Here is a 24,304-nt window from a genome sequence, read left to right on the forward strand (position 1 = left end):
GTGGAGTAAATCTGTTAAACATGAACCCTAAAGACTCCACCACCACAAAACAAATAAAAAGAACCTAAAATTATTATTGTTGAGCCATTTTTACGATTTTGGAACAACTGGGGTTGGCAATACCGGTCTTTGTACACCGCTGGCTACACGTGCCTGTGCGTGCACATGCCCTCACACGGCTGCCCCTCAGAAAAGTCTGGATTTCGCGCGTGGGCTGTGCGAGGCCCGGCGTTACACGGTGCGGTCCCTGCAGGCCCCGCCCCCTGGGTTACGCGAGAGCCCGGCCTGGCCTTTGGTGAGTTTATCTTGTTGCTAATGGCAACAATCCTGAGCAATGTGAACTCGGCGCTCGACTACCGAGTCTGGGTCCAGCACGCTGGCCCGGTTTTGTTTCTCTCTCTAAGAGCTCGATCTCGTTCTCGGCTTTAGATTAATCGTGCCCACCCAGCGCGCCGTGAGTGTTGTTGTTGGAGGCAAAATGGCGGCGGCGGTAGCCGGGGCCGCCCTGCTGGGCAAGGGGCTGGACATCAGCCTGGCGGCGCTGCAGCGGCACGACCCCTACATCAGCAGCATCGTGGACGTGGCCAGCCAGGTGGCGCTCTACACCTTCGGGCACCGCGCCAACGAGTGGGTGCGTGAGATGAGATTCCCCCCCCCCGGGCCAGGAGCCCCCCATAGCGGGTAGGGCAGGTAGCGGGGAGACCCCCCCACACACAGGAGGGGGGGAGGGAGCTGGGAGACATCTCCCCCACACATATACCGGTTTGGGGAGGGCAGGCAGTGGGGAGACCCCCCCCCCCCGACGTGGGGAGGGCACGAAGCGGGAAGACACCCCACACAGACACACACGTGGGCAGTGAGGGAGCTGGGAGGGATGGTGGCTGAAAGTCTTGGGGCCGTATTTCTCTTCTTTAATTTATAAAATTTAATATGCTCAGTTATAAAGGCCCACGGCCACTGTGAAACCCGAAAGGGGAAAAGAACAGTTTCCGGTTGTCTCCCGCACTATTCTGAAACTAAACACCAGAGAAAAGCTGGTGAGAGGATAGTTGGGAGAAAGAAGAGGTGGCCGTCCCTCCCCCATGCTGGCTTGATGAACTTTAAATTCATAGGGGTGTCTATTAAACAATGTGTGCTAAAGCAGGTAGCAAGTCCTTGCCCTGAAGAGCATATAGTCTATAGGTATATAGTGTATGAATACAATGCAGTGCTCTATGGAAAGTGTATTGTGACTGGAACGCTCTGTGGAGTGGTGTATGGGTATATGATTTTTGGAAGCACAGCATATAATTCCAGATTTACCAGTAATGTGGTACCAATGTTCAAGAAGCAGCAAATGTAACAAATCTTCATGATAAGAATACTGTTTATAGACGCCCTGATCTAGTAAAGGATTTAAGTATGTGATTAACATGCTGAAGTCCGTGGGACTTCTTATGCAATTAAAGTTAAGTACATGCTTAAGATCTTGTCTGCATGTGGGGTAGTGTACTGTATGGGTGTGTTGTGTGAGTTCTAAAGATCACTAATGTGTTGAGTTATTTCTTGGTCCATGTAGACTCTCTGGTGCGCACTAAAGATTCCCTAGTGTGCTTTGACATAGTGCTGTTTCCGCAGTGCTATGTTAAAGCACACCAGCAGGGTCTGCATAGCCCAAGTAATGCACAACACATTAGTGGGCTTTAGAACTCAGACCCCCTTAAAGCACATTAGTTACAGCATAGAGAAGCGTGAGTTATTTCCTAGATCAGGGCCACAGCGAGGACCATACACATTGAACTAACTTCCTTTCTCTCCTAAGTCTCTTCCAGTTTATAGCACAGTCTTGGATTCATTTGATAGCAAATACAATATAGTTTCAATTGTTATCCTTTCATTTTCATGTGCTAAAATTTCATAAAATTCTCCATTTGTTTAAAATTTTCCACAATTGGTCTCTGCCCAAAGGTTATTAATTTGGGGGAAATTGACAGAAATCTTGTCAGCTGTTTTTGAAAGTTATATACAATGAAAAAATACAGCCTAGCCTCTGTGTATTTAAAAAACAAACAGCCAGATTTGTTTTTGGAGAAGAAATTCAAATATGGCTGAACTTTGAAACTTGGCATCAACCTAATCTTTGGTGAGAAGTATGTCCATGATTAAATTTAAAAAAAGTCGTTGGAAATTTCAACATTTAATCTAAAAATTGTGAACATTTGAAAATTGAACTGTGGACATGCCTAATACAAAATGAGCACTCATAGAGAGATGGACCATTAATGAGGGCTTTTCCTCCTTAGAAAAGCACTCATTTCAATGCACTTTAATAGCTACTGATTGGTGCCTCCTAGTTAACCCAGTGCACACTCTGTTGAAGAACTGAGCTGGTGTATGTCATTGACAAGCTGAAATGAACAAGCTTTCTCTGCATTTCTTTTCTTTCTCCTTCCCTTCCTCTATCTTTTGTCCATTGTCTTCATTCGTATATTAAGGACTTTTAGCCAGAAGGAAGCAGATACTATCTAAATCATGTAAGAAAGAGAAAATTAAATAAATAGTTAATGCAGCATTAAGGTTATCCAGTCAGAAATGATAAAAAGACAGTAAATGCAAAAGTTAAAAGATTTCCAGAAAAACAGCTGCGTTGCACATATGTAGTATTTTGTAGTCCTGCCTTTCTTTAAAATCTGTTGCTTAAAATATTATACACACATAAAACATATAAGATATATAACTGGGAGTCTTAACTCCTGCATTTCCTGTCTTTTTGTTATTTTAATTGTGTAACCTTAACATTATACGCTGTAGAGCTTTGTGTCTAAACTCTGATCCCTTGATCTCCTCTGTTCAAGTATGCCTGTACAGGCTTTTGTTGTCTTCAGTGGCACTCTGCATTGGCGATTGCATGGGCAGACCCCGATAACAATTAGATTATAGGACTGGAATCTTATTTAAATAGACAATTTTGAGTAAGTCACCCCTCAAATATAAATGTTATGGATATGTTGTTGTTTTTAAAGGAAGTCCTACAAAACCTAATAGCGATGTTGTCAAGAGTCTTTATTTCAGTAAAAACTTTTTAGATTAAAATATTACACTGCAGTGAGAGAGAGAAGAAGGGGGGGAAAACACAAATGCAATGTGCTGGTAAATGAGGATAAGAAAGTTAAACTGATACTAGGAGGAGGTGAAGCTTACCAGTCCATTTTCAAAGTCTGCACTGAGTTACGGGCAAAAAATAAATATTGAAAAGTATATCAGTATATTTTTAAAAAATATAAGACATTAGTAATACAGATGATATTTAGAAAAAAAGATTATCTTGAGTGTCCCATTAATATTTTGTCAGACTGAATATGCGTAGGTCAGAGTGTGATAATGATTTCACCTAACCCCTGTGCATACAGCAAATAGAGCTGTGTATGAAAAACTTACTTAAAGTTTTTTTTCCCCAAATTGATTTTTAACTCTGCTGACTGGCTAATGCTGATGGGGTTAAAACAGTGATCAAAACTGGTTTAGGGAAACTATGTTTAAGCATGATTTTCAAATGTAACTCTATCTTTGTGTGGACAGAATTTTATGTAGTATTTTTCATCTAAAAGGATCCCAAAGAGCGTGTCTCCAAAATGTTTGTCCCTGGACCAGAAAAGCTTACATATTTTAAGCAAGTGGGATATTATGTGTCAAATGGAATACAGAAGCATAAATATACTGTCACTTTCTGACATCCAGTAGATCAGGAAGAGACACTGAAGTTTCTTTTTTTAAATGACAACTCATCAATTATCTTGGCTGACAGGATATCAGGAGAAAAAATTAGATAAGAAGACAACTGTGAGATTTTTTGTCTTCAAAAAAACCAGAACTAAAAATAAAAAAATGCAGAGCTGATGGTTTTCATGTCTTATAGTAAAACCTGATTCAGCTGAAGGATGAAGGGGAACTATGGTAGTTGTAATCTCTTACTAGCAAATCCCTGAAATTTGGTTTAATTATTTCTTCATTTCAGTCAGAAATATGTAACTGTCATGGTCTTTGGGAACAGGAAGATAGTGGTGGCTTATTTATGGTTGACAAAATAATAGTTCCTGTGCTTCCTATTGCTTCATCAGCAATGGACTATGAATATGGCAGTAAATCCACTTTTCTCCTCTTCATAAGGATAATCCCTTTTATTACTGCTGTCTTTGTTGTATTAATGATCCAATATGTTAAATTCACTATACCAATGTGTGTCTTATGCCTGGTGGTGACACTAAGCGATTGTTTTGTGGAAAACATTGGTTTTCCTTCACCTTATGAATTTTTATTTGAATTACTTGAATGTTTCTTTTATTTTAGGAGAAAACTGATGTGGAAGGAACACTCTTTGTTTACACAAGGTGAGAATGTTACATTTTAATGTCTGAACATGAAATCTATGGAAGGAGAAAAGCCTGCTAAAAAGAATCCTTAAGTAACCACTCTAAATCCAGTCTTATTACATGGTGAAAAGGAATAACTGAAGTTAGTTTGAAATTGTCAGAGACAATGCAGGGAAGGGACGATTGAAAAGGAGAACGTCACTTTGTACGTGTTCATGTGGATAAGGCTTGGAAATGTAATTTAGACCTCAGTATGGATGAATCTGATAAATCTTGACAAAGTTCTATTTAAATAGGATGTAACATTTGTCCTTTAGAAGGTTTCAGAACAAAAAAGCTAAATGGCAGAGTATATAATAGTGCTCATCAAGGTTAAGGAAATGGCAGGACTTAATACAATTGTAATTGTTTCCTGGATAGGGGAAAGTTCATGCATTTTTCCTTACATTTGCCTCGGTATCAAATTACTTACAATGTGGTTATCATGCATGTTTCACCCCAAGTGTTAAGATATTCTCAGTGGCTCTTGTTTCTAACTGCTCTGGATGTTTGTTTTAATTTCATGGTTCAGTTTTATATTACATTTGTTGTTTTCTAACTCTTCACCTCTTAATTGAAGGCAGGGTTGTTTGGGGAGGTGGGGAATAATTTAATGGATTTTAAGGCCAGGAGGGACCATTAGATCATTTAGTCTCATCTTTTGTACCATACAGGTATGTTGCAATGCCTGCTCTATCATCAGTGTGCTGGGCTTGCTGTTGATGTAACGAGCAGAAGATCAGGCAGCTAGCAGACATAGGGTTGCAGCTGTTAGACTTGGGTAGTCGAACAGGTAAGTGGATTTCCTCCCTCCATTTGTTTTTTCTTGAGGATCCATCTAGGAGAAGGATGGGGACTGAGGAGGCAGGAGGTCCCTCTGATTGAGTTGGGAAGAGAGGGATATGGAGGTGACAAACACCATGTGAGGCCAGGTGTACAGTGGACCCAATCTTCTACTAGGGAGTATGGGAGCTTACTTTGATCTCTAGGCTCCTTCCTACCCAGCAGCAGAAGCCAGTACCAGCACCTCCCCACACCCACTCTTCTATTCATCTGTGTAGAGAAGAACAAGAATGGATGAGGTAAGAGATGCTGTTGTAGCTGCCACTGCTGGAGGAAGGAACTATCTCCTGTGTCTGCTGCTTGTGGCAGGGTCTGGCAGATCAAAGGTGCCTTGCCCACTCCATAGCAGGAATATAATTCTCTTGTACACTGGACCTGAATTTTGGAGCTGTCTGCAACTAGCCTCCTGCTTCTAGTCTGTCATATTGGTGCCCCTCCACCACTCCGGTTCCTTTTCTGGGTCCTGAGAAGAAGGAAGTTGAGGAAGGATATTCACTTAGCTGTTGCAGTGTCTCAGTCTAGTAACTGCAGTCTTTTCTGCTCAGTTCCACCTATATTCTTAATCACAGCACTCAGAGTTAACCCTTTCCTAGCCCTTGCCTTTAAGCAGGAAATAAAGGCACAGGCTGGAAAGTAGAATGAAGACATTCAATTACATAATTAAACTGAAAAATACATGGTTAAAAAAAAGAGTTTAATAAAATAAAGAGCGTTACAAAAATGAAAAGTGATAGACTAAAACTATAATCTTTATTTTGAAAGACTACTTCGAGGAAATGTTTCTACCCTAGGGGCTGGTCTTCACTACTGGGAGATCGATGCTGCTTCAATCAATGAAGCAGGGGTCAGTTTAGCGGGTCTTGTGAATACGGCAGAGCACTTTCCGGTCAACCCTGGTACTCCAGCTCTCCGAGAAGAGTAAGGGAAGTCGACCAGAGAGTGTCTCCTGTCGACGCAGTGCAGTGAAGACACCAGGGTAAGTCGACCTAAGCTACGTCAACTCCAGCTACGTTATTCACGTAGCTGGAGTAGCGTGACTTAGGTCAACTGACCCCAGTAGTGAAGACAAGCCCTAAGTGTCAATTATCTGCTTTCTGTTGGGGATGATGCCAAAACACTCAGAGATATACAAGTCTGGCTATTACCATCAAGTATTCTTTCTGTCACTCCCTTCCCTTGTCTCCTTCTCTTTGACAAGAGAATACCTGATTTTATTTTCAGTGGATCCTGGGCTCTTAGCAATTCTGAGCAAAAAATGCCAAATACACCAGCATACACAGCACAGTTTAATGTGGTTTGGCGTTGTCCAATCTAATTCCCCCATCTAATTATGTTCTCTAGTTTTATTCATTTACAGCATTGTTTTCCCCAGTAATAATATTTAGCTCTTCTACATAGGGTGTCTTCTCTCTAGATCTCTTTTCAAACAATAACTAAGTAGTCCCCTTCACATTTTAGTGTCAGTTAATGTTGAAAAGGCTTATAAAGTTTACGTCTTAGCACAATAAAAATCATCTGTTCATACCTGTTGGAAACTGGGGTGGGTACAACTGAGGAAGTCCTTTCTACAGATGTTGTAGTAACAAATCCATTCTCACTGCTATTTTGGAAATGTGAAAATGTCTAGCATTTCAGTTAAATAAACTGGTTTATTTATCATCTGCGTCTCTTTGTGAACTGTAAAAAATACCTTTACCCTAAATGTCAAAAATGAGACCTGTTAGGGATAACATTAAAAGACTCAGAGAAATACAAATCTGGCTATTACCATCAAGTATTCTTTCTATCACTTCCACCCTTTGTTTCATTTTCTGTTGCCTCCCTTCCTGTAATGCAGGTTCCTGTGCTTTGGAGTTAATGAAGACACCTGCTGGTGATTACTGTACTTGGCACTTATCCCAAACATTTAGTCAGTGTCTTGTCCATCACTGTCAAACTCGGTTCCAAAGTAACATCTCCTATTAGCATCAGAAGTAGAGTGTGGGATTTCTGCTCTTATGTCACTTAGGGAGTTTTGAAAATCCCACCTGGAGTGACTTGTATAATTCATTATCTTCGTGTATTAAAAAAAAAAAAGTAAAAATTGTAATTAATTTTGTTCCACAACTGTATCTCCAATATCCCTTTTCTGCTGCAGTGGGAAAGTGTAGACCAGTTCTGATCCTTGGATACTATGACACCAATGATCTGAGGACAAGTTTAACATTAGTAAGTTATTGCCCATTCCTAAAGTTGTAGGCCTTAGAACTTGCTGTGAATGCAGGGCATGCACAAATAATTAGGATTATGACTAGAGGCTTTGGGACTCAAACTATAGCACCTCAGATGCTGCAGATTATGTATAAAAAAAACAGTCATTGTGGCCACAGTTATCTATGTCATTTTTCATACAGAGCTTACGGGTTTGAAGAAAGCAAAAGGATTCCACAAAGGAACCAAAAATTCTGTCAGGCTCCAAGACTGTTATTCAGTTTCCTCCCTGGCAACATAGTTAGAATTTATATAACAACTTCTATTGAAATAATAATTTTGGAGCACTGTCTGACAAAGAAGTGGTACTAATATTTTTCCTTGACTTGCTATGATTTCTGCTTGGTAATTTACAGATCAGCTTCTCCCAGGCATGGCTTCACCATTATGAACAGGCTGAGCATGGAAAATCGAACAGAACCCATCACTAAAGACCTAGATTTTCAGCTGCAGGACCCTTTTCTGCTTTACAGAAATGCCAGATGTGAGTCTCTCTCTTCTATCCATTGGGTAAAGTGTTTGAGAAATAAACTCTTTAAAGCATTCCAATGACTACTAGTGCATTTAGTCTATGGCTTTCAAGAGCTGACATTGGCTTGTTCAGGAATTGCAACCCAGAGGGGCAAATTTCGATATTTGACATGCCAAATCAAGGGAGGAGTGGCTCTTTTTTTCAAAGTGCCTCTCTTCTTGAGAAAGTAGGTAAACATTGTTAAGCCATTAATCCGTCTCTTGGCTGACAAATAGTAGACTTTATGTGCTAAAATACAGTGTAATATAGATATATGTAGAAATCTTGTCATGCAGTATGTTTTTTTGAGTATGTCTGAATTGGTATTTGGAAGACTTCCCTTAAGGGGAAGCCACTCAAGATGGGGTGGTATAGCTGATCTCTGATTTCATTGTGTGTGCTGGGCAACACTGGAAAAACACTGCCAATTCAAAACCCTGCCTTCTGGTTTGGCTACAGCTCCCTACCCTGTTAGCCAAACTAGTGGGTGTTATTGACTGTTGCTCTCAGGAAGGAAGGCAGGTTTGTCCATCCGTTTTTGGTTGACTGGCTCATTCCAGGCTAGGATCTGCAGGCATTAGCAGTATATAAGGTTCAGTCTTTCCTGGGGTTATTGGAGCCATCTGACTGTCACAAACAAGGGCCAAGAGCTTCCTGAAGCTCTCAGGAGCTAGTTTGCCCAAGAGGCCATTTCAGTGTGTAGCTAGGCAAAGCTTGCCTGCAAGAGCCAGTGGTTCAGAAAATGAAGGGTTATGTCTCTGCACTCATGCAGGAGATCTGTACCATGGCACAGGCTTGTCTTCAGGTCCTAAACTTTAAAACAGTTTGTATGGAGTCCTCTGAACCTGCCTTTGTGTGCATCTGAAATCTAGAAGTGTTCCAGTTGGATGTGATAGAACCAGAAGATATGTCATAGTATCTCACCTGGAGCACATTGGGTTATATTCATCAGAGAGACTATCTATTCCCAAATATAATTTGAAGCAGGAAAATGCAGCAAGAGGGAGTTCAGTGGCTCTGAATCACTGTGTGGTAGAAATGATTGTGGAAAAGTGAGAACATCATGTACTGTCAATAAATCCTCTACCTTTTGAAAGTATCTGAAAAGCTGAAAAAGAGGTGAGTGGTGGTACTTGAAATTTCCCAGGGAAACTGGAAGTAAATCCAGAGGACATCGCCAGGCTGCCCCCCGCCTCTACTTGTAGCCATTAGTAAGATTTTAGAATGGTAAGTAAGGTAGGGACTAGTTATCACTCCAGTTGGTGGATTTTTAAGTTTCTTACCTATATACATGCAAAGTATTTCCCTTATGTTATGTGTATATATCATTGTAAAAATGCCCAGTGGTTTTTTTGTGTGTGTGTGTGTATGCTTAAAACTTACATTTTGATGTTAAATTTAAGAAATGAGAATAAGATCTTGTCATTTGTACTAACCTTTGTCTCTTTTCAACGGTGAGAAACAATAATTAATGATAGCGAGAAGCAGTCTATTGTAACGGTGTAAAACACACTAACATAGAGGGAACAAGAAGTCATCCCTGAACACTGCATTATAGACAAAATGAGCATTATTTGATGGTAGCATAATTCATTAAATTTTCTTCTCAAAATGTAAACTATATATTCCCTGCAAGACATGCCAGAATTTTAGAACTTCAAGATCATAATAGCACCAACTCCTTACAGTTGGTCAGTGCTCAAGCTATTTGTCTCTATTTCCAGATCTGAAGTAAGTCTACCTTCTATATCCCCCTGCCTAGCTCATAGGTCTGTCTGGTTGGGATTCCTGCGTTGGCCACAAGGCAGCTCAGGGCGGCTGATGTTTGTAGTGGATTTTTTGTTGGTTTTTATGTTTGCTTGTTTTCATGAAAAAACAGACAGTGAAAAGTACAAAGAAGTAAATGACTTGATTTGTATATGTTTCCAAATACCACACATTTCATGAGGTCTCCAGTAGAATTATGGAATTATGCAGTTTTACAACTTCTCAAAGCAGCGAGACCATCCAGTACAAATCCAGACAATACTATATAGATATAACATATTATGTTGGGGGTAACAGTAATAAAATAGGAGAAGACATAAATGAATAGGGAAATGAGGGGACTGGGGTGGGAGGAGGGGAAAAAGAGGAGGGATTAGGTGGAATGAAGGTCTAGCATTCTATGACTATTAGAAAAACACCTTACCAATTAACCTCCAGAAAATAAGAGCAGTCTGCAGTGCTTTCCTGCATTTCAGTGCAGCCTGAAGGGCAATGCACTGAATGCAGACAAAAAGTGTTCCTATAATCACTTGTATCGTACTGGAGAGTGCAGGAAAAGAGGCATAGCAGCAGACTCTCGCAGACCCATATGTGGTTAGAAAGAAACCTTATCTCCTTCTCAGCTATATACACATAGATGGGGAACTAGACTGCAGGATAGACAGGATGAGTCACAACCAGAATCATCTGGAGAATGACAGCTGTTGGGAAGCATAGTAGTATAGTTACTTATTTATATTATCTTATTTATAGTACTGTAGCACCTAGAGGCTCCATTGTACTAGTAGTTGTACAGGTGTGTAGTAGGAAACAGTACCTGACATAAAGAGTTTACAATCTAAATTTAAAGATCAGATGCAACAATTTTATTTAACAAACATGTTAAGGGGATGGGAGAGAGTGGACAGGGAAGCAGTGACACAAACATGTTTTTGCATAAATTAGCTGTGCTCATGAATTGGCAATGTATGGTTACTCAGAGGAATATAAAGATCCCAAAATTCTTCTTTCCAATTAGGGATCCCTTAGCCATGAGAGCCAATGCCTTCTTGCAACCATAGCACTTCGTCTTAGCTTATGCCTTCCATCTGGTGAGGGTAAGATAGAGAAAGCACCAAGATCCTCATCCACTGTACTTCTGGTATTGTAAAAGTTCCTTCCACTTTCCTTTCTGGGGGGACTTATTTTCTCAGGACCAGCTACTCCACCAGAACCTGAAATCACCTATGTCGGTCACTTGGCTTGAGTGGTTGACTGCATAAAAGGAGTCATAGGTTGGCTGTGTTATAAGTCCATAAGCCGGCTTCTTCCCGTGCTTATTACTGTCAGATATGTTCCAGGTGCAGGGATAGACATTTGAGCCCTGGTTGTTCTAGTGCTCTTTTCCCCCACCCCCCTACAAAATAGTCTAGTAAAAGTTTGAGCACTCACTCTGAGTGCAAACTGCAACTTTTCGTGCTTTATTGGGGGCAAAATAATTCCTCTATTGGACTCCCCTAGAAATAGTCACATTCCTTAAGATAGTGGACAAATTCAAGCCCTCTGCGATCTGAGCTCCTTACCTTTCTGGGATCTAAGGCTAGTTTTGAACATCCATGGATTTTCACCCGTCCTCCCCACAGTATCAGGCCTCTGAGGCCAGTGTCCATGTGACTTTTTGCCCTTAAGACTTATCTTCCTAGTGTCCATTGCTCAATTAAGAGTGTTATGGAACTTCCTGTAGGTAATTTAGTCTTTTACCAAGCCAAAGCGATGATCAAACAAGTCCCTCCTTTCCTGAGGTTTTTTCCTTTGTCAAACTTGCTCATGTTGTGTTACTTACTTCCCTTAGACCCTTTGTAAAGGATGAATACTAGAAGCTGCCGCATATTGTAAATGTGAGAGGCCTTTCAGGTCTACCTAAAAGATTATGGGAAATCAGGAGCCAGACCATTTATTTCTCTATGGAGAGAGGTAGAAAAACTTAAAAGTCTTTCTTATGTGTCAGAGGCCCATGTGACCAATAAGATTCCTTTCTAGGAGTTGGAGCCCACTCTGTTAGGGCAGAAAAAAGTACGTGCCTCTTCTCTGGAGTTCTGCAGAGTTATGACCTGAACATCTCTTCACCTTTTTCTATACATCTCACTGTAGTGGCAGTAATCTGGAAATGCCTTCTTGGCAGGTGGTGTTGCTTGCCTACCTCTGATGGGTCAGTATATCTCAGTTCTCTCATAATGTGTCTGGCCTTTGAAGTGACCAGTTGACTGAACTAATTTACAGTGCATAGGAGAAACGCAATTTACTTTCTAATTTGACTATTCCTACTCTTCTTTAGGTCCAGACAGAGTCTACCCAAAATTGCTTGACTAAAGTGTGAGGAACTCTGGTCTTTTTCTTCCTTATCTATTTTAGAGACCTTGTTTTTTTAAAAATGTATTGATTGTAGCAATCTTAAAAATATATTTTCACTAGTTAACTCATCCTCACAACATTACTATGGATTTCCAGCTCAAGCAGTACTGTAGATCTTTTCATCACATATTTTTTTATTTCCAGTATTCTCACTAAGTTGAGGTTTTGGGATGCCCCCTACAAACTGGAATTTTCAATCAGAATTAGCTCCTTTTTAGGGATTAATATTATAACTTTTATTTATTTATTTCCTGCCTCCATCTGCTTGCTAAAGGGACATGCAATAATAGCTACTTGCCCACTGAGGGCTGGGAGCAAAATTAGTAGATACTTTAAGTAAATTACCTTTATTCTAGCCTTTCATTAAATTGTCTGAGTCTTTAATTATTTGCTGTATTTATCTTCCTATTATATATGATTTAAATCATACATTTTCCTCTGTGCTTTAACAGTTCAGCAGTACAATTGCTTTCCTTTATAAGAAAACTAGCAGTTGATATTTGTAAAAGTTTATTCTAAGTGTAAATTTCAGAGATAGCTGAAAGCAAACAGTATGATTGAGGGACTGAATAAATCCTGTCAAATTGCAGCATTCTGTTGAACGATCACTGAAACCGGTTTGATTTCAATGCAGATGGATATCTGTAGCTCATTGTATCACATAATCTGAAATAAATGCACTCAGCAGCAAGGGATTGTATTACTGTGCTGGATAAGTCTAACATACATGTTGCATTATATTTATCCTTTAGAAGGACTGTACTTGCAACCAATATACAATAACAATAGAAAAAGTTTCAAAAATTATATTCAGTGATGCTAAAGTTTATGAAGATTTACAGTATAATTAAAATGTTTCTTATTGTAGTTTGGCAGTTTTCATATTGTTTTGTGTTATTTTGTTTTGCCTTTGTAACATGAAGTTGAAATAGTGCCTAAAAGCATTGATGCAAACCCCTACAATCCAATCCTAAGGCTCTTCAGGCGGGCTTTGGGTGCCAAGCCAGTGAACATTTGCACTAATCCACTGTTTCTTTGAAAAGTTTGTCTGTGTGTCTATTAAAGCCAGGTTGGAACTAGGGCTGTTAATTTAGAAGCTAGGAGTGGGTAGAAGCTCAAACAAATCCAGTCATTATGGATATTGCCAGTAGAAGTTTCTCTCTGTTTCAGTACCTCATGACACAGGGATTGGGACACCACAATCAGTATTTTCAACCTGGTTGAAATTGTTATACTTGTTGCAATTGTTTCGAAAACTCCCTTTGCTTTTCTAACAGCAAAATAATCATTTTTCTCTGTGGCATTGGTTAAATCATTTAATAATTTAAAACACTATCCAGCCTTAAATGCTATAGTTTGGGTAATGAGATTTGTCAAGGTCTGACATTAAATCCAGAATTATTTCTCTTTCCTCCTTCATCAGTAGTATTTGCAGTGTGAGGACACTGGTCCTTGGAACCAACTGATTTGTGCAGAGACCTTTCACTTAGGAGTCTTGTGCCTGTTACTATGAGGCAGCCCAGTAGAAATACAGAAGTCACTATACCAGATTAGATTATTGGTTCATCTAATTCAGTTTTCTGCATTGGCCAAATATCTAATGTTTCGGATCTGAGGAAGAGTTCTCTGAAGCTCAAAAGCTTGTCCCTTTCACCAGCAGAAGTTGGTTCAATAAAAGATATTACTTCATCTAAACCTTGTGTCTCTAATATTTCAGAGGATTTGTAACCTCTGCCATGCCAACAGAACATATCTAGCCAATTGTGCAGTGCTCTACATTCGGTCAGTGAATTCCTTCTTGAGTTGATGAACATATCTTCCCTTCAGTCTTTACTTTTTGCCATTTTTATGGAATATGGCGAGTTTACAATGATGATTCCACCTTGTAAATAGACAGTATAGTTACTGGGAAAGATTATCAGATAATTAGTTGTTTATCTTCTGGGTATTGCATGTGGAGAAAAATTAAATGACAAGGCAACAAGATACATTTCTCTGCATTTCAGGAGCTTTTATACTATTATGTAGTGGAAGATAGTGTGGGAACTGTGGACTGACTGCCATTCCACTGTTGTTTATGAGGAAAATTAGCTGAACTACTGGATTTTAGTATGTCACAAAGTCCTGCCCTGTTAACATTAGGGGTTGTGTTTATTGCATCTGAAGGGTTAGCCAGGTTATTGGAATCTTCAACATCTGAGAGTCTGCTGCCATGGTATGGTGGATCAGGAGTTCCTAGAGAGGCAACCAAAGAAGGGAAAGTCTGTTCTAGAAGCAAAGCCCTCATTGTCAAGTAACTAAACACTTAGAGAAAGATGATACAGATTGTAAAAAATAGAAGTTTTTAAAATGTGAAAATGCAAGGAAAATTCTTCTTCACTTATTTCCAAGAAGAAGCAATTTGACATGCTAGAATCAAGAAATCTGCCAATTTCCATACTATCTTGGGGGTACTTCGGGATCTTAGCCAACTTCTTGGGGACCAGGATGCATGTTGAACTCACTGACACTTCAGATTTGTGCACTTCCTCCATTTCAGAGTTATCTGGTTAACATTCCCTCATAAACTTGTATATCAAAGACAAGACATTGATAGAGAAAGTCTCAGCTTCTAGAAACTTAATTCTCCACACTGAATGCCAAGTCCAAATATTGAGACTTTCAAGATCCCTAGAAGATTTAGAAGATGAAAGAGCAGCTCGGAGGTTTGAGTTGTGTGGGGTTTGTTTGTTTTTTTAAATAGAGTTAGTGTTTTGGGGGGGGGGGGGGGGGGTTTTTTTTTTTTGTTTTTTTTTTTTTTTTTTTTACCATGACTCAATTATTTTGAACTTGTCAGTGAAAGATATTCTCACTCTAACTTTCAGTTCTTCTTCGAGTGCTTGTTCATGTCGATTCCAATCAGGTGTGTATGTGTGTGTGTGTGTGTGTGCGCGCGCGTGCGCACTACTCCTACCACTCTCAAAGGAGTAGGAGCCAACGATCGAGACAGGCGAGAATCCACCACAGTGGTCATTCTGGACCCCCTGGGCCTTTCACCAAAGCCAGGGAGGGATCCCAGGACACCACTCCTCAGCGTCTTCGGTGGCCTCAGCCACATTCATCCCGCCATCAACCATGCAACTCGCCTCGGCACCTGCCCACACGCCAACACAGGGTCTGGGCATTAAGGCTGAGGAGGTGGTCGAGGAGGCTGATCCCCTGGTGGAGATCCTTGCCCCCCTCAGGACCTTCTCGTATTGCCCTACCACATATTAAGACTATTGTGGATACCAGGTCTTTGGGCCTGCACACTCCCATCACACAGCGGAAACACTTTAGGCCGCAACCTCCTCAGAAGTTCTATCAGCAGAACCTCCAGGACGGTTCTCAGAGGAGGAGCAGGAGTGGCAGGAAAAAACAACACTGTCCTCAGGCCAGGGGTCTGGCCAACCCAAACCACCTTCCGGCCCCAAACCGACTTTTTGAAGGTGCGGTCGAGGATGGCGCACCAGAACAAAAAACTGGATCTACCCCGCCTTACCTTTTCCTCCAGACTGTCCCCTTTCTACCATTCATGGTCCCATATCACTTTAGACCACTGGGTGTGCCGCACAGTAGAGAGGGGATACTCCATCCAATTCTGTGCCCTTCCGCCCTCCCTCTTCAGGGACCCTTCTCACGAGCAGCTCTTTATCGAGGAGGTGCAGTAGCTCCTATCTCTAGGGGCAGTGGAAGAGGTTCCTCAGGAGCTTTTATTCCTGGTATTTCCTAATACCGAAGGTCTGAGGCCACCTTTGGCTTATCTTGGACCTGCGAGAACTCAACAAGTTCGTGAAGAAACTCAGTTTCCGCATGGTCTCCTTGGCCTCCATCATCCCCTCACTGGATTCAGCAGACTGGTATGCCACCCTCGACTTGAAGGACGCATATTTTCATATCGTAATCACTCAGCCCCACAGGAAGTACCTCAGGTTTGTGGTCAACAGTACCCACTACCAATTTACCGTCCTTCCGTTCGGCCTGGCAGCAGCACCTCGAGTCTTTACCAAGTGCATGGCAGTCGCCGCCGTGTTCTTGCGCAGGCACCAGGTACAGGTGTTTCCGTACCTCAACGACTGGCTGATCATGGGCCGCTCCAGGACCCATGTGGAAGCTCAAGTCAGATTCATCAGAGCCACCTTCGACAACCTGGGTCTCCTTCTAAATGAAGCAAAATTGACTTTGTCCCCCATCCAGAGGATAGTTTATAGGGCAGTACTGGACTTGACCCAAGCCAGGGCATACCTGTCAGAAGCAAGGTTTCAGGTCCTAACCGATATCATTCGAGGCCTCAGACAGTTTCCCACCACCACAGCGGGAAACTGCCTAAAGCTTCTCGGACATATGGCTGCCTGTATCTATGTGGTACGGCATACCAGACTCAGGCTTCGACCTCTTCAGTCATGGCTCGCGTCAGTGTATCACCCAGCCCAGGACAGCTTGGACAGGATTGTGACCCTGCCTCGCCCAGTCCTCGACTCCCTCCTGTGGTGACTTGACCCTCAAAAGTATGCTATGGGGTCCTCTTCACCACTCTGCAGCCGTCTCTGTCGCTAATGACGGACGCATCAGACTTGAGCTGGAGAGCACATCTGGGAGACGCAGGACTCAAGGCCTCTGGTCTCAGGCGGACCTGGGTCTCCACATCAACATCAGAAAGCTCAGAGCGGTGCATACTTAACGGGACAATGTGTATCAGTCATGACGGACAATACAACAGCAATGTTCTATATCAACAAGTAGCGGGGTGTATGCTCCTCTCCCCTGTCCCAGGAAGCCCTCATGCTGTGGGACTTCTGTGTAGAACATTCAGTTGTACCTCCCTGGGGTACAGAACAAGCTGGCAGACCACCTCAGCAGGTTGTTTCACAGCCACGAGTGGTCCCTTTGCCCGGACGTTGCAATTTTAATCTCCCAGAGTTGGGACTTTCCCCAGATAGACCTATTCGCCACGCAACACAACAGGAAGTGCTAGCAGCTCTGCTCCTTCCAAAATCACAACCCAGGCTCCAGAGTGGACGCATTCCTCCTCCATTGGGGAGGTTCTCTCCTATACGCCTTTCCGCCCATACCATTCGTTCACAAGGTACTTCTAAAGATCCGGCAACAACGAGCTCAGGTCATATTGATATCACCAGCCTGGCCCCATCAGCACTGGTACACATCTCTCCTAGACATGTCCGTAGAAGCCACGATCACCCTGCTGCTCTTCCCGGACCTTCTGACACAAGATCATAGTCGTCTTCAACATCCAAACCTCGAGTTGCTTCACCTCGCGGTGTGGAAGCTCCATGGTTGAACCCGTTGGAGCTTTCCTGTTCAGACTAGGTTAGATAGGTCCTCCTTGGCAGCAGAAAACCCTCTACAAGAGCCACATACCTTGCCAAGTGGAAGAGATTTTCAGTCTAGTCGGCGCAGCGCCATTCGTCCCCGACACTAGCCTCAGTGCTGCTTATTCTGGACTACTTCCTCCATCTGAAGCAGCAGGAGCTCTTGATGTCATCAATAAGAGTGCACTTAGCCGCCATCTCGGCCTTCCACCCTGGTGCAGAGGGCCGCTCTGTGCTTGCTAACCCTATGGTCAGCTGGTTTTTAAAAGGGCTCGACAGACTGTACCCTAACGTCCGTCAGCCTATCCCTGCCTGGGACCTCAACCTGGTCCTTTCTAGGCTCATGGGGTTCCCCCCGTGGAACCATTAGCGGCATGCTCCCTGCCTCTACCTCTCTTACAAGGTGGCGTTCCTGGTAGCAATAATCTCGGCCAGGAGGGTGTCTGAGCTCAGGGCCCTCCCATCAGAGCCTCCCTACACCGTGTTCTATTAGGACAGGTTCAGTTCAGGCCTCACCTGCTTTCCTCCTGAAGGTTGTGTCGCAGTTTCACATCAACCAGGACATTTTTCTCCTGGTATTCTACCCTAAGCCACATTCCAGTGGTAGGGAGCAGAGGCTCCACTCTCTGGAGGTCCACAGCGTGTTAGCCTTTTATATCGAGAGAACAAAACCGTTCAGAAAATCGGTCCAGTTATTCGTGTCAGTGGCAGACAGAATGAAAGGTCAGCCTGTGTCATCCCAACGCATATCATCATGGATAGCATCCTGTATTCGTGAGTGCTACATCTGGCAGATGTTCCTGCACCTCCAGTCACTGCACACTCCACCAGGGTGCAGGCTTCATCAACAGCGTTCGTGGCTCAGGTTCCCACTCAGGAAATCTGCAGGGCAGCGATGTGGTCCTCCATCCATACTTTCGCTACGCACTAAGCGATTACCCAGCAGGCCAGAGATGATGTGGCCTTCGGACAAGCAGTGCTCCAATCAGTGGAAGACTCCGATCCCACCACCTAAACTTGGGCTTGTGAGTCACCTGATTGGAATCGACGTGAACAAGAAGAAAAAAATGGTTACTCAAACTGTTGTTCTTCGAGATGTGTTATTCATATCCACTCCAATACTCACCCTCCTTCCTCTCTGTCAGAGTAGCCAGCAAGAAGGAACTGAGGGGGTGGTGGGTCGGCAGGGCTCTATATTCAGCGCCATGAAGGTGCGACGCCAAGGGGCGCCCGGACCAACCTGACAGATGCGGTTATGGGAAAAATCTTCTGGCTATCGTGCATGTGCGCGCGCACACACCTGATTGGAATGGACATGAACAACACATCTCGAAGAACAACAGTTACGACAAGGGGAGTAGCTTTTTTGTTTGTTTTTGTTTTTGTTTTTTTATTTTGTTTTGATGGGTGGATTTCAAAAGGTTTGTTTGATCATTGTTCCGGAACTAACAATTTAGTAGCAATCTTAGCTGCTCTTGTGATGTCTTTCTCATCTTTCATCATCCTTAAATTTCAAAACTCCTTAGCTTTCCTGAATTAATGGTTATTTCAGCATTGAGACTTAATCACTGGCTTCATTTAGATAAGTGTTAAGCTGAGACTACTGTTTTCATGCTAAGCTTTGTTCTGTTGTTACCTCATCCTCCCAGTATCCTAAATTCTGTTTCTCTGTCTTGTATCTCTTGTGTCCATCCTGTAACCTAGGCTGTCAGCTTCCTGGGATGTGGACAGTTTTCTTTGTTTCTTCAGTGAATGTGTAACTATGGTTTTGGTTGTGTCATCTGCAGGGACTGAACCTGGGACTTATAGATCTGAAAGCATGAGTGTATACTGCAGATCTCCTTAGATCCGGGACAGTGGCAGACTCATAAATGTGGTACAGCCAAATGAAAGGGAGAAAGACCCAAACTCTGCTAGCATGAATTACGCTTAATACGGTGGGGCACTGACCAGTGTTTCCCTCTAATTTTTCCCACCCACGTGCGGAATGAATTTTATGTGCACCAATATGGACGTTATGTGTGAGAGGTTTGGAGTGTGGGAGGGGGCTTAGGGGTGGGGCCAGGGATGAGGGGCTCGGGGTTGGGGCAGAGGGTTGGGGTGCAGGAGTATGAGGGCTCCGGCTGGGGTTGCAGGCTCTGGGGTGGGGCCGGGGATGAGGGGTTTTTGGTGCAGGAAGGTGCTCTGGGGCTACAACAGGGAGAGAGGACTCCCCCCAGCTCTCTCTCTCCTCGCAGCAGCACCTGGGCTGGCGGTGGGGGGAGGGGCGCCTCTCCCCGCCACAGCAGCTCCGGGGCTGGGGCCACAAGATAGGCGCCCCTCCTCTGGCAGATTCAGGCTGGAGGAGGGGCGCCATGGCAGGGCCAGGGCTGGGTTCGAGCTGGGTAGGGGTGCCCGGCCATGGCAGATCTTGGCACCCCAGGCTGCGGCAGAATTGGGGTCAGGGGAGGGGCGCCATGGCAGGTGCGGGCCGAGCCTGGGTTCGGACTGCCCCTCATCCAGCCGTGGCAGAGTGGGGCTAAGTCGGGGGAGCGGCACCCCTCCCCTGGCTGTGGCAGGTCCCCGGGTGGGTTCCCTGTGCATTTGCGCAGCGCTAAATAGGCTGCCACACAGCCGCGCAGCTTACAGGGAATTTGGGCACTGATTAGGATTCCTAGGTGCGACTATAATAGAAACAATTATAAATGGCTTTACAGACCCTGAAAGATCATCTTTTAAACAGTACGTAAATATCTCTTGCAACTAAATTTCATTTGTAACTACAGCTAGTTCAACTCAGAATTGAGGAACTTGTTGTTCTGCCTATCCTCAAATTTTGCAGATTTACACTCAGTTGATGTTTTGGCAGCTGTCCAAAGAAGTAACCTAAAATGTCTTTACTTTTTTCAGCCTTCATTCTTTGTCTCAGGAAGGGAGCTTTGTCAAATACCATACTCAGTGGGCAAGTGATTGCAATCTCTTTGGACAAGATTATACTTCTTGTTAAATTAGATTTACTATGCTTGTGCCTGGATGACCTTAAGCTAGAACCCATCTCTATTGGGAGAACTCATTTTAGGGTCTGTTAGAATGGAGTTCATTTCAGTGCACCTTTCTAATTTAAAGAAATTCTGGTTAACAATAATTTACTCAATTGTTTTCATTGTGAGAAAGAAAATGGACATTTTTAGACCTTCTGCCCTTGACCTATTGAGGCTGAATTCCTTTAGTAGAAGTATCAATGTTAAAGTGGAGAGGAGTATCGGCACAGTTGTCCATCCTGGGAGAGTTATGTTACTGGACTAAATAAGCCTTTCTGAATTGTACATTTAACTAGTTGGGACGGGTGTGGATTTTTGATGTAACTACATTACACATAAAATTACACATTTTAAATTTGTAGTTTGTTTAAATGAAAAATGGGTCCATGTTCAATCAGAAAACTTCTAATTTTTTAAAAATGTGGTTTTTAGGCACAGAAGCAACATGTTCTTTGTATCCCTATGACTTAAAAGAAAGACAAGTTGTTGTGGGGATTGTTTGGATTTTAAAAGTAGATGGCACATCGGGTCAGACTATCTAGTTCCATTAAAGAAGACACCTTTATGGCCCAAAGTCCTTTTAAAATATTCATAAATATTTTGTTTGTATGAAGTAATATTGTTTTAAAGTGAGACTGGTGAAACTATGTAAATTCAGGTCACTGGACACAGAGGGCTTGATCATACCAGTAGGCTTTTTTTTATATCCATTGATTCCCAGTTAACTCAAGATAGATAATGCGTTTGTAAAGTCACTCCACAATAGTTTGTTCCAGAATACAAATGTTTGTGGTTGAACCTAACCTGGGTCCTAGAGAGACATCTTTGCTACAAAAACAATTTCAAATTCCACCTATCTAGAGGGTCTGCAATTTTTTCTTCCTTCTACAATATACTCTTTTTTTTAAAAAATGCTGCTTTTTTCAGTTGTTAAAATAAAGCAATAACAGCTTGTACACCAATGATAATCTTGCCTCCCACTAAACAAGAACAGCAGCAAAGGTAGGTATTGATCCCTTCCTTCACTTCACTTCACTTCTTTTTATTTTATGTTTAAAAGGGAAAATAAATTAAATGGGTAGAAAATACTTAGGTAATAATAAGATTGCACTGTTAAAACCAGGTAAGGAATAGGTTAAAATACCAATAGCAGCATTAGCTATTAGCTATGTCATGTTGCATATGTATTATTTTCTATACCTGTTTTACTGGTTATGCATATAGTTTAATTGTATTACTGATTGTCATTAATTGGATACCATAAAATAGGATACGCAACTTAGAAATTTACATTTTCTCTTTTATGTCACTTTATCTGCAACCTTAGTGTTGATTTAAGATTTTTTTTTCTTGCTCTTCCTCTTTCTTATTAAAAAAAGAAAAAAGCCCTCTTTGGTCTCCTATCTTTCCTGGCTATTTAGAATCCTTTGATATAGGTATGAAGACAATCTAAAGTCTGCTTAGGAGAGAAGAACTCAGAACATGCTGGTCTGTGAGGAGTGCTTGGGGAAGAGGGGCTCAACTTCTTTCTGTAGTCATTGGGAGAACTAGAACTTCTTGTTCCTATCTTCAAGATGTTACCTCTCCTGTCTAGCATTCATCTGAACTAATTGTCTGTCTGTCTGTCTGTCTGTCTCTCTCTCTCTCTCTCTCTCTCTGGAGGTCAGAATTTGATTCCCTAAATTGGCTTATAAAAGCAATTGCTATTAATGCTCTATTCCCCCATCCTCCTTCCCCTCTTGTATTCTACTCCCCTTAAAGGATGTAGCAAATAAATCACTTGAGTAAGATCAAATAGGAGAATAAGTAAGGATAGAAATGGGGGGTATTAAGTTATATTTTTATAGAGTTCTGTGAAACTCACCCCTATTTATTTTTTTAAAGATAGCAAAAATCCTGAATGCTTACCTGTAGGTGTTTGTAATTGTTATACCAGGAGTTTTATGGCTAGCTGGAACTGTAGGACCCTGTCTGGCAATTAATTGTGAACATATGCATTACTGTGCAGGCTCAAAACATATATGTAGGATCAGGGCCTTTATTAGGAAATAGGAATAGCTAGCTACCTACTGTCTCAGTCAGGTTGCATTATATAGAATATGAATGTAAGACACAATCCCTCTCCCTTTGAAGACTATAGCAAAACTCTAATTGACTTCAGTGAGAGTAGAATACCACTGTGAAATGTCAAGTCCGAAGAGCACAGGATCATTCACTGCCGGCAAAATAAGCATGTGGTGTATATACACCAGTAACTATAATGTAATGAGTAAATAATGAAAAAGCGGAGTGGGAAAACATTCACAGTTGGTCATATTTTCCCCTTTCCTCATATAGAGGGCATTGAACAGACCTGTTCTGTTAAGCACTCTTTTAAAATATTTGGAATTTCGCTTTTAATTAATGTGGATAGGAAATATAATTTCAGAATTATAGGATCTAAATCACAAAGGGGATGGATCTTTAAAAAACAGACAAAAGAGCAACAGCACACACATGCTTTACTCAGTGTTTTCCGAAGTGATTTTTCCAATTGCTTATAACTTTATTTTTGTTATTAATGGTTCCCTTAAATCAAAGTGTATGCTCAATGAGGGCTATATATGTGCCAATTCTTGTAGCTCTGTTTAAAAACAGGTTAAAATATTACAGCGGGAAAACAATATTTTCCCCCATGATTCAACACAATTACAGGGATTTTGTTCAAATTTAAAAAAAAAAAAAAAAACTTTCTGCACAGTCTGATCTGAGCATGGAAATCTTCAACTGAAAAGGTGAACATTTTATGAAGACCTGTGTATGTGAAAATGGATGTGTTATGGTAACAGTTTTGCAACCTTACCTATAGTGGGTAAAGCTGTCATTTTCAAGTATCCCTATTGCCTGATAAAGCTGTTAATCCACAAGAAAAAGAAATGCCTCTCTGCTAATGTGAATTTTTAACTATGTGGAATAATGGACTTGATTTGAAAGTCAGTGAAATTGTATGTCATGTGAGAAGAAACAGACTGAAGCTAAAGATAACAATGCAATGTAGACTTTCAGTGGCTGATGGTGATTTTGTATTCTGTAGGATTGTATCCCTGTTTGGCCAGGAAGACTGATGCAGAAAGTGTATGAAGGAGGGTTAAGGCATATTTAGAGCACTCTGGAGATGTGGGTGAGATTCTTAATGAGGTGGAAAGAGGAATAATTAAGTGTATTTCTGCTGAACACAGCCATAGTTTCCATTTATGGATGTCAGTACATAGGCAATATGCTAGCTGCTCTGAACATGTACTGCTGAGTGTACTGCCAACACTGGGAATTCCAGACATCTTTTCCAGATAAGATAGGCATATGATGCAGAAAAGCACAGTAGTTAAAGATGGAATGGATTTTTTTTTTAAAAGAGGGTTACTTTTCATATGACACTTTCTCCCCCCCCCCCCTCCTTACCTCCTTGTATAGGATAAAACGGAAAGCATCCATGTTGTTTCCAGGACAGTGAATATGTACATAGTACTTTTGGAAATTGGAGATCAGAAAATAAGAATCTCAGACAATTAATTCCCCTTTAGAAATCAGTCTTTCCAGCCCCTTTTTAAAAAAAACACACTTAATATTTTGTCTTCAAATATTGTTTATATACTCTAAAATGTAACCCTGTTCTCCCCATCTACTCCGACCCAAGCCCAGGCCCACACTTTGCCTGTGACTACATTTTAAACTCTGGAATCAAATATTTTTGCTAAAACCCTATCTCATCCTTTTCTAGATGGAAATGGGGGACTGGAATTAATTAAA

The 24,304-nt window shown here is 41.9% G+C and overlaps 1 protein-coding gene across 3 annotated transcripts in view; it reads left to right on the top strand.

Annotated features, from left to right (window-relative positions):
* The first annotated feature begins 243 nt into the window (after nt 1–243).
* Nucleotides 244–24,304, top strand: part of DCP1B (decapping mRNA 1B) — a 58,456-nt gene continuing 34,395 nt past the window's right edge. For 2 of the 3 annotated variants that reach the window (XM_024210490.3, XM_026654344.1), the window contains exons 1-4: nt 244–295; nt 430–631; nt 4,327–4,367; nt 7,838–7,965. In XM_024210490.3, coding sequence (XP_024066258.2) covers nt 479–631; nt 4,327–4,367; nt 7,838–7,965 — 322 coding nt within the window. In that variant the 5' untranslated portion in view covers nt 244–295; nt 430–478. Of the gene's footprint in view, nt 296–429; nt 632–4,326; nt 4,368–5,062; nt 5,182–7,837; nt 7,966–24,304 lie in introns of those variants that run through there. The other variant, XM_026654345.2, reaches the window with a different exon arrangement.

The sequence above is a fragment of the Terrapene carolina genome, unplaced genomic scaffold (genome assembly GCF_002925995.2).
Source record: "Terrapene carolina triunguis isolate 2854851 unplaced genomic scaffold, T_m_triunguis-2.0 Scaffold190, whole genome shotgun sequence".
NCBI lineage: Eukaryota > Metazoa > Chordata > Testudines > Emydidae > Terrapene > Terrapene triunguis.